General features: G+C 38.9%; 1 protein-coding gene across 5 annotated transcripts in view; it reads left to right on the forward strand.

Moving 5' to 3' along the window:
- The window catches only part of LOC117411888 (transmembrane and coiled-coil domains protein 1), a 42,822-nt gene extending 29,060 nt beyond the window's left edge, over positions 1-13,762 (forward strand). For 3 of the 5 annotated variants that reach the window (XM_058988857.1, XM_058988858.1, XM_034019706.3), the window contains 3 exons: positions 7,115-8,025; positions 12,309-12,444; positions 12,780-13,762. In XM_058988857.1, the coding sequence (XP_058844840.1) occupies positions 7,115-8,025; positions 12,309-12,444; positions 12,780-13,094 (1,362 nt within the window). In that variant the 3' untranslated portion in view covers positions 13,095-13,762. Of the gene's footprint in view, positions 1-717; positions 1,419-4,973; positions 5,290-7,114; positions 8,026-12,308; positions 12,445-12,779 lie in introns of those variants that run through there. The other 2 variants (XM_034019708.3, XM_034019705.3) reach the window with 2 other exon arrangements.
- Positions 13,763-15,740: the final 1,978 nt, after the last annotated feature.

Raw genomic sequence — 15,740 nt, forward strand, 5'->3', positions numbered from 1 at the left:
AGAAGAACATAAGAAAGTTTACAAACAAGAGGAGGCCATTCAGCCCATCTTGCTCGTTTGGTTTTTAGTAGCTTATTGATCACAGAATGTCATCAAGCAGCTTCTTAAAGGATCCCAGGGTGTCAGCTTCAACAACATTACTAGGGAATTGGTTCCAGACCCTCACAATTCTCTGTCTAAAAAAGTGCCTCCTATTTTCTGTTCTGAATGCCCCTGTGTATGTTTATAACCAGGCATTTATCCCACTGAGGCATCATTTAAAGGGATCCTGACCAGATCTTCCCATCTTTACACATACCGATAAATAACGGTTAGGATTGGGCAAAATTGTTTTGTTTATTTATTTATTTATTTATTTATTAATTACACAGAATAAAGGCACAGCAGTTTTATAATACATATTCTAATAAATACAATTGTTGGTTTCAACCAATTGAGAAATAGATAAAATAACAACTGCAGCTTTGTTGATAATTTACAATTAGTTTTGAAGTTTTGCCAGCAGCTTTATCCATGTGACTCAGAGGACCCCTCTAATAATAAATAGATTAAAGGTTTATATAAACCATCGCTTTTCTCAGATTCCATTGCTGTAGCTCCTCATTAATGTTTTTTTCTTGGTTGGTTATGCAGTGCTTTTAGCAGTTCAGCTCCCTGCCTCACTTACACACTAATTGGTTGTGAACAGCTCTAGAAAAATAACAATCTCTTGTTAGTACAGTCATATGAACCTCTAATCTCCGAGGGGGTTTAAGATAAAGAAACCTTTACAGATTTTCTCTTTCTTATTTTTATTCTGTGAAGCAGCGTTGTCTAATTCGGCACACCACAGTCTGAACAAAGACCTCTTATTGGATCTAAAATGACTGGAGACAGCAGGCGATAGACACTGAAGAACGTGTCTCTGTGAACAGACCGCCTCAACCAGTATGGGTTTTTTGTTATTTTTTTACTGTGATAGATAATTTCCTCATTTTCTTCAACAATTACCTACATTTAGTTCCATTTTTTCCAAAGGGACTTTATTCACTTTGAAATCACAAATACTTATTCTGAGGAAAAATTTCTGCGTTTCTATTCTTAAGCCAGAAAATCTGGATGTTATGCATGATGTTCTCTTACAAACCTTGAGATGTCGTTCGTGCTGCTACAGTAACATCACAAGGCAAGTACTGTACTGACGTGAGCAGCTATTGGGAATAACATACAGAAGCCTGCGATGCAACTGGTTTATATGGGCAGTGGCAGCGTTCTAGGGCTTGCTGGGGCGGATGTTCTCCAAGGCCATGTTTGGTGCTTCGTACTTTGAAAGCCCTGACCCCTGATTCACAGGACCTAGAGAGGAAGGACAGTCAGCAGCCTTTGTGAATGGAGTGAAAGCAAAGTGATCCTTGCTCATGGAAGCCATTCTGAATCTGGTATGCACACCACTGTATTTAGCAGTGGCCTTGAAGTCTTAAGCTGCATTGTTATAAAACTGTACATCTTAAAATGATATTCTTTAAATGCACTCACCCTTGTACAAGCATAACGTGCAATGCATAGATCGTTGTTTGCTGCAATCTGTAGGGAAACTGGTCTATGTTAACCTCTAAGGAGATTTTATATTTTGATGTTAATATTATATTAAAATTGTTATATTTTTAAAGACATAGTTTAGTTTTTCAGGTTTCCATAGTCTTTACAATAGACCATTTTAGCGCTGAGTTTACACTGTTAATAATTCCCAGTTTCATATTGTGTAGCTGTATAGTATTTAATATATACTGAGCATCAAAAGAAACGTATCACTTATATTTGAGCATCAAAAGAAAAGTATCACCATTAAAAGTACACAAGGTAATGAATCTTTATACGGCATCAAAAGAAACGTATCACTAATATTTGGATAAAATTCACTAGATGTGATCGAAAAATGACAAACTCTGTTTTCGAGCAGGTGCAGTGACTTTTGATTGTGCTGATTAACAATTGACATCACGAAGATGCTGCAAAATGATCTGTCGATCTTGGGCGGGTGTTGTGACTCTTGGTCTCCCAGTTCGTGGCCTGTCATTGACAGTCTGTGTCTGGTTATACCGTCTCGCCAGGTTTGAAATTGCTGACTGTGAGCACCCAAGACGGCGAGCCACAGTACGCTACCCTAGTCCTGCCTCCAACATGCCGATTGCACGAAGGAGCTGCTGTCTTGACAGACATGGCATATTGTTTTTTTTTTCTGTGATTTTCTTTATTGCGTTTGTTCAAGCTTGCAATTCAACAACTGAAATCTCGCCATATCCAGTGTCCAATCAGTTGTCTCACTAATTAGGTGATTAAGTGCATATGCTTCAGTCATAGTCACTCAAGCGTGTCATGGTCAAGGATGATTGATCGAGTGATTAAAAAGAACCCAAAAACATTTTGTCAATGTCCATCATTATATACCTTATTTATTTATTATTTTTAAATAAATGTTATAATAGTGATAAGTTTATTTTGATATATAAAAAAATCTATGGTATTGTTGCAAGAATGTATTATTTTTATGAAACAATTTAAGTAAAATGTGGCTTTATGTAAATGTAAGGACTCTTAATTTACTTAATTTACCATTAATGTGATATTTATTCCCGCTGTTTTGTAAGACACCTTGTGAATACAGCAGTGTGGTGTAAGGGTTTCATCATTGCATTGGGTGGGGAGTGTCTTTAAAAGAGTTTCATTTAAACACAGATGGGAGTTCATTTACTGTGAAGAATTTCATTGAACTGTTTAACAATCAAACACAGTATGCTATCCTGTATACTGTATCGTTAGATAGTGTATTGTTTTACATACAGCACTGTAGATGATAGAGAGCTCAAACTTACATTGATTGCATTTAAAACGTAAATTGATGTCATTAAGTGTTAAAAGCTCTGTAATTTAAAAAGGCAAATAACATTTCAAGCATATTTACTGAAACAACATCACTTAGCTTAACCAATCATACGTTGAAGGTAAAATATAAAAGCGAAGAAGCAGATTTGTTCTTATAAAAAATTCTCTTACCAAGATTTAAAAATAAACACCTCTGAGGTATTTTAATGAAATGGGGAATCTATAGAACGACAGTATGGTAAATCTCGGAGCATGCATCCAATATGTTTGCTTGAACACTCTAAGCAAGTATTAAAATAACAAACCAAGTTAGAGCAGTGTGTAAATTACTGTTATTATTCCCTGCTGGGGATGTATACCGCATAGCCAGTGTCAGGGATACTGTGGAGTAGGCTGGGCGGTACATCCATACTGGAAAGACTTGTGAAGCCAAAGTAGGACAGAGTAGGGTTTGCCTGTTTTTTTAGTAAAGCCATTTGTTCTCATCAAATGTAACAATGTTATCCCGACAATGTCTTCAGAAAACAGAAAACAAGACATGTATAACATTTCTATACAGAGGTTAACAAGATGTCCATGCAGGCATTTTTTCAGAACTGAATTACCCTTCATAACATGTCGGTGTGTGTGTGTGCGTGAGACTGATTGCACTCCAAGCACAGCAGCATTGCATTTGAGCTGTCGGCTGCGAGCTGCTTGCTTGGCAAAGCCACACTGATCGCTCAGCTCGGCGCTGTAGGCTGTTGTGTGGACCCGGTGGCTCTGTGAAGAGCCAGAGAGGACAGTGGGAGCTGAGCGGTGACAGGCACTGTGAGGGCGAGGCGAGGCAGGGGCCATGCAGCAGCAGCAGCAGCAGCAGCAGGGATGTTTATGTGTTCTTCTTGCTTCACATGTACTTGCTGTGAAAGGCAGATCTGGGGTTCCTCAGAGGTGAGCTGCAGCTTACAGGTTCAGGACAATTCCTGCTGCTGCAGATTTTACACAGTCTGCACTATATACTGAACAGATTGTATTTTATATCAAAACATCATGGAAATATACATGTATGTGTTTATCTATTTTGATAGATTTTTTTTTTAACTGACAAAATATTGAAAGGTAATGGGACGGATTTTTGAACTATAATGTTTCAAAACAGGTGTTGCTGTATGTATTTTTTTTGTATATATCTAGAGAATTATTTTCTTATTGTAATGAAACTTCTTTTGCACAAATTATTGAGTGTATAATAATTAAGGTATATGGAGTCTGTGTCTGCCTGTTTTATCATTTCATGTAGATTAACATATCTAGAGAACTGCTTTTCTAATTGTTGATGACATTCTTTTGCAAAACATAAATGGAGTATGAGCCATGTCTGACTGACTGCCCCTATGTAAATTTACATTTTTATCTTGTGAACAACTTGGCCCAATGGTGATGAAACTTGATGAGAGGTTATTGAGTCATAATCTGGGTTTATGTGCAGGCGGTGTGTTTAGAAACGCCCATTTATAATTCTCATTTATTGTAGTTTCAGTTTTGATTTGCTGGTGCAGTACAGGCATTGATAGGAGTACAACTCTGACAAGAATCAGCTTTATAAATCATAAACTTTTCACTAATGTAGGTATAATGGCTTCAGCATTCAGTATGGCCAAAAGTTTTGCATCACCAGAATGTTAGCATTGACACGTCATTAAAAAAAACAAAAAAAAACCGTATGAACATAATTTTGATCTTTTATTTAACATCATGTAATCAAAGAAACTACAAAAAGCTACAGCAAAAGGCTAGCACAAACCATATTAATAGTACAGTATTCGTGATAAATTTCGAAATGTAGATTTTTTTTTTTTCATTAAGTATAAGGAAAACTAGAAAGCGGTATGTAATACAATATGTTTAACTTAACATTATTCAGCAGGTTTCATTCGATTTTATGAAGCAAAATGAGTTAATTCTATAGATGATGCAAAACTTTTGACCAAAGCTGTATAACTCTGTATTTTAATATGATGTTTGCTGTGGAATCGTAAACACTCGATTGATGACCCGTTTTACAGCTTTGTTTACACCTGTTCCTCGTTAAATACCGACGCTCTTGATTGAGACAAGTTTACTGAACAATGCGAGGGAAGGGGGGGAGAGACTCCAGCTTTAAAATAGAACGCTGTGCATATTATGGGTGATGTAATGTCACCCCATTGGCCCAGGCTCTGTAGAATACACGCCCATTGTGCGGGGAAACCCAGAGAGAGAGAGAGCATATTAATCATAGTTTCAGGTGTTCTGAAACTTTAAAAACTTTGAGTTGACGTAAACAAATTGCAATTGAAACGAAAGCAGCAGCAGTTGGATTGGATTAAAGCATTGTGATTATGTCGCTACCCCCTGCCTGTGTGGATAATGCATTGGGAAAAAATACTTAAACTGAGAAATGGAAAGGTAAGGTGAACTCTTAATAGAAACTAAACGTAATAGGTTTCTGTTTTACTGCAGATATATTATATGTGCGTCTGCATATTAATTAACGATAATGTAACGTGGTGCGATTAAAATAAACACACATCTATATGAATATCAATTGAATTAGCGCCGTACCGGTATGTGTTCATATTTGTTTTGGTTTTAAGTGTGCCCTTTATTTATTTGATTTTAAACGGTGTCTTTATGTAAACGGTGGGCATAGATATACAGGTGGTTTTACGGACCCGATTAGAGCTAATGTTGGACTGCTGTACTTGCCCGGCCCTTAGTTTCAGCGCTGTTTATTTGTTCGACGGTCAAGGTCTAAACTTAATTTGAACCCTGCCTGATACTATCAATGTATCAATGTTTCTGACGGCCAACCGGACTGGTAGAAATTTAGTTTAGTTTAAAAACCAAAAAACAAAAACATTTTGTTGTGCTTTTACTTGGTAAATATAACTTCTAAACACATTGCACTTTTTAGTTGAACCTGTATCTACTGTGTGTACTTTACACATTTTTGTAAATGTGCATGGTTATAATTTTTTTAAATGTATTAATAATCTAAAAATACATACGCAGTCATCGCTCTGCACCAAAAAAAGTTAAAAACACTTGCCGCATTACTTTCAAAACACTAGGCACATAATACTATATCGTTTTGAAGTTTAAACCTTCGCCTAGGTAGACGACTGTCAAAGATTCAAACACCATGAAAAATCTCCCAAACTGATTGCTTCAGGAGGGAGAAGTGACTGTTGTCGAACCCTAGTGGTCATTTCTAGTGGCTCAGAAACCGGTACAATGTACTGGGCACTTTAAAAAATAAAGCATGCAGTCATGGGATAATAATCGGATACAAAATGAAACACTGTACAAATGCACAAGGTAACGTTTTCCTCTAATATTGCACTATCAAAAGAAGCTTCAATATAAAAATATTTAAATTGCTGCATTTCTTACACAATGCTATTTTATATATGAAAACCAGTTGATGTCGAAGCATAATTCATATTAATCACTTGTACAATAATGTTAAAAAAAAATGCAAGTAAGCTAATAATAAATGCATTCATTTCAAATAAATAAGATATATAGACATATTAATGTCACTTTGTTGTTGAACCAATCTGTAATCCATACAATATTAAAAATAAACAAGGCAGAATAATTGATACAATCATTTTTTAATTACTTGACAGAGAGATGACAGCAGTTGTATGGAACTTTGACGAAATGAAGCTCTGATTTTAGTGATGATGCATCTTAATACTCATACGTTTGCATTTCAGGAAGTATTGTATTTCTCTACTCATGTTTATGACTTATCCAGTGTCATTTTTTTAATGGAATTGCTCATAAGTATTTGAGCCAAGCTGATTACACATATTAAGGCAGAGACTGTTCACAGTTTTGCTCTGTATTGAGCAATAAAGAAGGTCCATATTTTTTCTCCATTTTGCTTGATGTCATTAAAACTCATTAAAGCAACAGTTATTGATTAAAACATTGTTAAAGATGGTAATTCCTGTTTTCCAGAAACAGCAGCTCATATTACAAAATAAATGCAAAAAATATTGCAAAATTTATGGATTTGTTCTGAGGTAATGCATCATTTTTCTTTCAGTTGCATTTTGGGTTTCTTTTGATTCCAAGGGACCTGTTACATGTGTCTTGGGTATACGGGGGATTCTCCCTTTATTTATTGCCCAGTTAGGTTTTAGGTTTGATACAAGAAGCAAGAAAATGTGGCCCTAAAACAGCTCAATATCTAAAACATTGCTTTTCCTCCTTTTAATAGATCGAACGCTTGGAGGTGTGCAGCCTAGCACAGACATCCAATGCTGTAGCCTGTAGCATCAATGGCAACATCAGCGTGGATGGCGTGGACAACACTCCGGACCCCCAGCGAACAAAACTGGCCATCACACACCTGCAGCAGAAGGTCCTCAAGCTGACAGAGCAGATCAAGATCGAGCAGACCGCTCGCGACGATAACGTGGCAGAGTACCTGAAGCTGGCCTCCAATGCGGACAAACAGCAAAGCGCTCGCATCAAGCAGGTGTTTGAGAAGAAGAATCAGAAATCGGCCCAGACCATCCAGCAACTGCAGCGCAAGCTTGAACACTACCATCGCAAGCTGCGTGAAATCGAGCACAATGGCATCCCCCGTCAGCCCAAGGACGTGTTGCGGGACATGCACCAGGGCTTGAAGGGCGTTGGAGCCAAGGTGACTGGGTTCAGCGAGGGCGTGGTGGACAGCGTCAAGGGAGGGCTCTCCACTATCTCCCAGGCCACACACTCAGCGGCTGGGGCGGTGGTCGCCAAGCCGCGGGAGATCGCATCACTCATCCGCAACAATATCTCCGGCCTGAAGGACTCAGACGAGTCTCAGTGTGAGGATGGGACCAATACTCTGAGCCTCTGCAGCAACCTGCAATCCAGTCTGAAGTATGGTAGTGAGGACGACTGCTCAAGTGCCACATCGGGCTCCGCGGAGGCCAACAGCACTGTAGGGGCCCCCGGGGGACCCCCCAGCTCCAAAACAAACACACTGGACAGGCAAAGCTCAGGGTTTGAAGCTCTTTTTCACGAGATTCAAGATATCCGAGACGCCCAAGAGAGACTGGAGGTATCTTTTGAAAACTTAAAAACTCACTACCAGAGAGACTACACTCTAATAATGCAAGCACTACAGGAGGAGCGCTACAGGTAAATGTAATTTTGTGCATTAGATAACGGAGGCTCCACTCGGGTTACCTCTGCAGGGCCTGTTGTCTGAAAAATATTCTACCTTAAAGGTCCCTACTCGCTTGTTGCAATTGAGTTCAGTTCAAGTCGACAGTATTTGACACTTGTGGTGTACAAATCAGTTTCTTACCTGGGGTATTCCATGCCCATAGGTGAACTTTGATATGGGGACATAATTCTACCATTATGCTTTTTTATTAGTATTTATTAGAGGGACATTTTTATGTAATTTCCCTTTTGGTTCTGTCTGTACTTCAACTGCTCATAGCCAATATGTTTTTATGCTACATTGTTGCAGTTCAGACTTCTTTATGTATTTACAATCTAGTTGTAAATACTGGGCTAAGGTAATTCAAGAGTTGTGCTAATTGTCATCTGTTGAAGCAGTTGATACTGCAGTAGAAAGCGCTAATCCCGTAAAATCCTACAATCCTGGCGTGGATATAGTGGAGGTGGCCATACATAAGTACACGTGACCTGTTCTCCCACAGTAGGGAGAAGGGATTGGCTTGTCAATGTAACTGACTAGAGAAATTACAGGAGTAATAAACGTGTAATGGTCTTACTGAATCAATTACTTAATGCAGTGAAATAGCCAGAACATTATGGAGGGCTCTGACTGCTTGCAACTCAAGCAGCCTAAACTAAATAAATCAATATTTACACATGGAGATAAGGCAGATCCAGGGGATTACATACTCTTCTACCTTATGTCCAAAACATATAAAATGTTAAACAATAAAAGGGGAAATTGGAGGAGTAACTATAGCAATATTAAACGCGAAATGGAATCACATGGATTCTGAAAAGCTCAATCCTGTAATGGCAGACGTAGAGCTGAGAGAGCATGGGGCACATCTTGAGCAATATACAGTATGGAAAGCCTGGTCAAGTGAAACAGTAGTTCAAAAGTGTGTTTCTTCAATAAGGAAATAATGATTCATATTGAAGATTTTTTGTGAAACCTGATGACTGTAAAAGGCATGAAGGGCAGACACTAGAATATAAACCACATAGTTTATCTGAATATTTCAACTTCCATTAGGAAGTCCTATACCATACAGTGCCTGCTTTTCAATTGAAATGCAATTACCTGTGACCAGAGGTTCTCAACACGAGTGCATTCTTGATTTGGTGAGTCGTTACCCAGAGGGCAGGGTGCTGTTTTCCTGCCTGCCTGTCTCCCAGCTGCCTTACTTGTTTCTGAGATTCAACAAGAGCTTTCTCTCCAGGGATTGGTCAGTTCCAATGGTGTGTGTGTGTTTGTGGGGGAGTGGTGACAATGACTAAATATGTATCTACATTTATGACAGTAATTGCTTGACAGCTATAGGTGGATCAGTTTGTGTGTTTTAAACTTGGCATTTCCTTAGAGGCAGTGTTTTTATAGAAAAGTTACTTAGTGATAGAATTATTTTGCTCCGTTGGCCTCCCTGTCCAAGAGCACCCTATTGCTAGTTTATGGGATCATTTAAGTCCTGGTTGGAACAATGCTTTGGATTGGAATGGACTGAAAGAGTAGCAATAAGAATCCAAGAACAAAACAAGTTACAAACGAGAGGCCATTGGGTTTGTCAATGCTCGTCCGGTTCCTAATAGCTGATTGGTCCTTTTTAAGAGGTAACCTTAAGTGCTTAGTCAGCCCTTAAAGAATCCCATTGGCTCAGCAGCAACAACATGGCTTTGTAACCCATACAATACACCATATAGATACGCCCCTGACTGCCCTGGTGTTTATGCTATGTATGAAATAGTGACTAGGATTAACTGTGTCAACTCCATGTACCTCTTTATATAATGATAAAGGCCTACAGCTGTGGCCAAAAGTTTACCATCACCTAGAATTTTAGAATTGAGACATAATTCCTACAAAAAAAACTTTTTAGATCTTTTATTTAACATTATTGCACCAAAAAAATCAAAGAAACTACAAAATGATATCGCAAAAATCTACTGGAAGCCATAATAGTAGTACAGTGTTTCATGTTCGATCAAATATTTCCAATTGTCAGTTTGTCGTTAAGTACACCACCTACTCAATATATCGCGGGTGTCGGGGTCCAATATAAATCTGCTATATGTCAAGGGCCGCAATATAGCGAGAGACCCATAGAAAAACAGGCTAACAAATACTGTACAACCACTCCCTCATTTTATCGGGTGCGTCAGGGTCCAGTATAAATACTCTACGCAACCCGCTTTTTCTAATTTTTTGTATAAAAAGCAGCACACCATTTTAATTCGTATAGAGGAGGGTAATTGCTTCTCATCAACTTCAGTCTCCAATTAATTTCATGAGTCTTCCTCTCCTTTCTCAAAGGAGAGGAAGGGAGCTGATGTCACTGCCCTGTGACTTTTACTAGTGCATTGCTGCCACAAGTGAACACCTCGTTGGCTAAAATAAAAACCGCTTCAGCAAGTAGATATTTAATTTGCTTTGTGTTATTGTGTAATACGTGCGTATATGATAACAGTACGATATTAAAGCTTTGTTGTTAATTGTTTTGTATATTGTTGTTTGTGATGTGCAGTACGAAATAAAGCGAACAGTAATTCTAAGTGCCGATGTATATTGTTGTGTATGCAGTTAGACAGTAAAATTTGGGAGCCAACTCCAGGACCGCGATATATCTGAATCTGCAGTATAGCGAGGGGCGATATAACGAGGGGTGGGTGTATATGGAAAAGCGGTATGTAATTGAATATGTTAATGTAATGTTTTTCAGCAGGTTTCATTAGACTTTATGAAGCAAAATTAGTTAATTCTATAGGGTGATGCAAATCATTTGGCTGGTACAAATCTCAGCTTTAGGGCTCCACAAAGGTGTCATTATCTGTGTTCTCCAATGAAAACTGACTTGTCCATGGCACACATTGGGTTAAACTTACGTGATAACACTTTTCTTCTTATAAACACTTGTTCTTTACGGTTTCCCTGTTTCAACATCAGGCCATACCAGGATTTTCCTGCCATATCCTGTTTACTACATTGTGCCCCACAGTGATGTTTTAGTTTTTCTTCAGCGTGAACCTCTTAACCTTACAGCATTATAGCACTAAACGATGTCCATCCACCCTCCACAGACGAGTCTTCCACTAGCTTATCTTGCAAAGATAAGCAAGTGGAAGACTAGCTGTGGAAGACTGTGCAAAGTTGTATTTATTAAAGTTATAAGAATAAACCAAGATGCAGTACTTAAATACATTTTTAAAAAGTATGATTTTAAGTTTGTTATATATCTGTTTTATTTTCATGAGATAGATAAACCACTCAAGAGAGTATGTACTCCTAGAATAATGGCAGCCAGTGCCAGTGCTGGGGGATATATTATTATTATTTGTTTATTTAGCAGACGCCTTTATCCAAGCGACTTACAGAGACTAGGGTGTGTGAACTATGCATCAGCTGCAGAGTCACTTACAACTACGTCTCACCCAAAAGACGGAGCACAAGGAGGTTAAGTGACTTGCTCAGAGTCACACAGTGAGTTAGTGGCTGCGGTGGGATTTGAAACCGGGGACCTCCTTTTTACAAGCCCTTTTCTTTAACCACTGGACCACACAGCCTCCTTATAGTGGAGGCGGGCGTGCGCTTGCACAATTTGGGGAATGATCGATCTGATCTAATGGTTTGTAAAGATGTAGTCAACAGGATATGTCTAAGATCTTGGTATGGCCTGAGGTTAAAACAGTGAAACAGTAAAGAACAAGCGTCTAAGATGAAAAGTAACGGCCAAATATTGCATATGTTTAGCTCAATGTTTGCTGTGCACAAGGTCATGTTCATTGGATAACTCAAGCTGAGATTTGCATCAGTTTTCTTAGCAGTTGAAACGCAACTGTATTTAATATAAACCACTGTGATTAAAACTTGAAACAGCATGCAACCATATCAGTTCTGTATCTTCCAAAGTGCTGCAAAAAATAAAGAAAATGAAGCACCAATTAATAACAGATAATCCATTAAAATAAATAAAATGATTGTACAGTAAACTACTCCAATATGACATGCCTCTCCTTTTCTTTTTCCATCTTGCTGTTCTCTTTTGTACTTCCTACTTTACTGGATTCCTCCTTTCTCTTACCTATACAAGTTTAACTGTGTTTCACTCACAGGAATATTTACCTCGCTGTCCTGTATTTATTTTCCTCTGCCTATGTAACGTCCTAGTAATTCACACCTATTTGATTAGTCAGTAACCCTCAGTTGTCCCCATTAATGACAGCCACACACTTTGTTGCAGATGTGAACGGCTAGAAGAACAGTTAAATGACCTGACAGAACTGCATCAGAATGAGATTCTCAACCTTAAACAGGAGCTTGCTAGCATGGAAGAGAAGATTGCGTACCAGTCTTACGAGCGCACCCGTGACATTCAGGTCAGTATGGTCAGGGAACAAACACTATATGGCAACAGAACATATACTAATTTGGACACCCTCTGATGAGATTAAAATAATGTCTGGTTGTCAGTAAGGAGTTGAATAAATAAAACTTATTTCTGTTCTGCAATGCAAGCAATGTTTTCAGACCCATTACTGATATTTAACTTGCTTGCTTTTGAATAACAATAACATGTCTACCCTTTCGTCCTTGTAAAAAGAAATGCTTTTTAGAAAAAGTTAAAATATATGCTTGCCTGGTATAATCTACCACGTTGTATATTGCACCACTTTGGTAAATCCCTTATTCATCTACTGTTCTCATCCCACAGGAGGCGCTAGAGGCCTGTCAGACACGCATCTCAAAGATGGAGCTGCAGCAGCAGCAGCAGCAGGTGGTTCAGTTGGAGGGGCTGGAGAACGCCACTGCCCGCACCCTCCTGGGCAAGCTCATCAATGTGCTGCTCGCTGTCATGGCTGTCCTGCTGGTTTTTGTCTCCACTGTGGCCAACTGCATGGTCCCCCTCATGAAAACACGCAACAGGACGTTCAGCACATTCCTTCTAGTGGTTTTCTTTGCCTTCCTGTGGAAAAACTGGGAAGCAGTATCGGAATACTTAGAACGATTCTTATTGCCCCCTAGATGATGGTTATATAAAACTTGAAGAGTGAATTTGTTTACATTTAGACAAAAAAAAAAGGTTTTCTTGCAAGGCACATCGCAATAGTGTATGTATGTATGTATGTATGTATGTATGTGTATATATATATGTATATGTGTGTATATATATATGTATATGTGTATATATATATATATATATATATATGTATATATATGTATATATATATAATGTATGTGTATACATATACATACATACACACACACACACACACATGTAGCATTTAGCCGATTTTCCACAAATAGAAAAGAGTGTATATAAGGAACATTATCCAGTCTTTTCTGCCAAGAATGGAAACTGAAGTATGGCTTGAACTAAAGTTGCACTACAGATCTTACTGTGATAAACGAGCAGATTCCATGTTTTGGAAAAAAAAAAATGTATTTTAAGTTCTCACACACTTGAGTTAACTTTATATTCCTGTCATAGTTTAATATGCTAAATTGATTAAAACTAGGGATACAATTCTACACTGTACTATAATCAACCCCATTTATTCACTCTAACATACTTGAAGAGTTGTAATACTCAAAGAATCTCAGTGCTTCCATTTTTTCTACTATAAAAGAAAAAAAAAAAAGTTTTGTTTTTTTGTTTGTTTTTTTCAATTTTTAAATAAAGCTGTTTTAAATTAAGTAGAGTGGTGTCATTTATAATAGCCATCTCATTTGCAGAAGGTTAAAGGGCAACTTGTAAGTATAAAGGTAAAATGTATTGTCTCTCAGACAAATCTTGATGTTCCGAGCAATGTGAATTCCACACCCCTGGTTCCATGATTTGTCAGGCACCCTTTTGGTGAAAAATGTATGTAAATGGACAAAGGGTGAATGTAGCTTTTTTACTTGTCACCGTTGCTTTAAAGGACCGTGGACAATATCAGTGACTTGAAACAAGTCACATGAGTGACTATGACAGCGATCAGGCCGTAGAGTCAGAGCTGACTCTTACTGTTGAAACATGAAAGAGGTTGCAGAACATATTCTGAATCTATAGTAGCGAATCATTTAAACCATCAGCAGTGAATCAATCAATCTATTTTATGTAGTGCCTTTCCTAGTGGACCACCATCACAAAGCGCTTTACAAGATGCAGGTAGGGACAGACTTTGGAGATGTTTCAAAGATGGTAGAAGGAAGATTTGACCAACAAAGGAGAGGTTGCTGTCAAGAAGTACACCAAGGCTTCGTACAGTGGGGGAAGGCAGCAGCAGACAGTTTCCAAGATTCAGGGCAGCTATATTTAGATCCTACTAGGAGTTCAGAGTTGCTAGTGTTCAGCTGAAGAAAATTGGCAGACATCCAGGCTTCGATGTCTTGAATGCAAGGCGAGAACTGGACCATGGCAGAGGGGCTTCCAGGGTCGAGTTTTAAGTAGAGCTGGGTGTCGTCAGCATAGGAGTGAAACATGAGGATGCATTGGTAGATGAGGTGACCCAAGAGAAGCATGTAGATATTGAAGAGAAGGTCTCAAGAACAGATCCTTGGGGACACCACAAGTGACCGGGTTTGCAACATCATTACGTCCAGTATAGAAAACAGACTGCCCGTGTCCGGATAGGTAAGAGGACATCCAGGAGGGACAGGTTCCAGAGATTCTAGCATACTTGTGAAGGTGGTCAAGAAGAATGCCATGATCTATGGTGTCAAAAGCAGCTGTTGGATCAAGGAGGACAAGCACAGAGGAAGCCCCAGCATCAGCATTGAGCAGGAGAACATTAACAATCTGGAGCAGTTTCAGTACTGTGATGTGGCCGGAAACCAGACTGTAAGGATTCAAGCAGATTGTTGTCCGTGAGATGTTTCATCAGCTGACTGGCTACAGCCCTTTCGAGAGTTTTTGAGAGAAAAGGAAGATTGGAGATGGGATGGAAATTAGATAAGTCAGCCAGGTCAAGGGAGGGTTTTTTGAGTACCGGCGTAACTCGGGCAAGCTTAAGGGCAGCAGGAACCGAGCCAGAGTCTAGGGACAGGTTGAGAGTGTGCATAATGGAGGAAGCAAGATCGGAAGCACAGACACAGACAAGGTTAGTCGACTGGGGGTCCAGGGGGCATGTGGCAGTAGTTGATTTCAAGCCGGAAACATCAGCAAATCTAAGCAAGCAACGATTAGACCAAATAAACTACAATCCACTTAGCTATTTCAACGCCAATTCAAACAGCAAAGCAAATTCCAGCCAGGGGAAGGAACAGATACCACACGTGTTTGCAGACTATGCTCTCAAAACTAAATAATTGCAGGGTTATAGCTCTCAATATGTATGCAGGACACCACAGAACTCACACACACACATGCCCCCTCGTTAGAGGACAATAGAAACCTCAAAATTCAACACACCACAAACAGTTTGGATAACTTAATTCCTTTTTCTAATTTTTTATTTAAGTGCAGGCTGGTTACCTAAGCAAGCAACGATTATAACAAACTATAATCCACGTACCTATTTCAACGCAGATTCAACAGCAACGCAAATTCCAGACAGCGAATACCACACGTGTTTGCAGATTATGTGAATCAGATGTGAACTACAATAAAAGATGGACATCAACTTCACAAAGGATGCACTGACACCCAGCAGGCATCTACTTTCTGATAGAAGCCGACTGCTGAATCATT

The sequence above is a fragment of the Acipenser ruthenus genome, chromosome 16 (assembly GCF_902713425.1).
Source record: "Acipenser ruthenus chromosome 16, fAciRut3.2 maternal haplotype, whole genome shotgun sequence".
NCBI lineage: Eukaryota > Metazoa > Chordata > Actinopteri > Acipenseriformes > Acipenseridae > Acipenser > Acipenser ruthenus.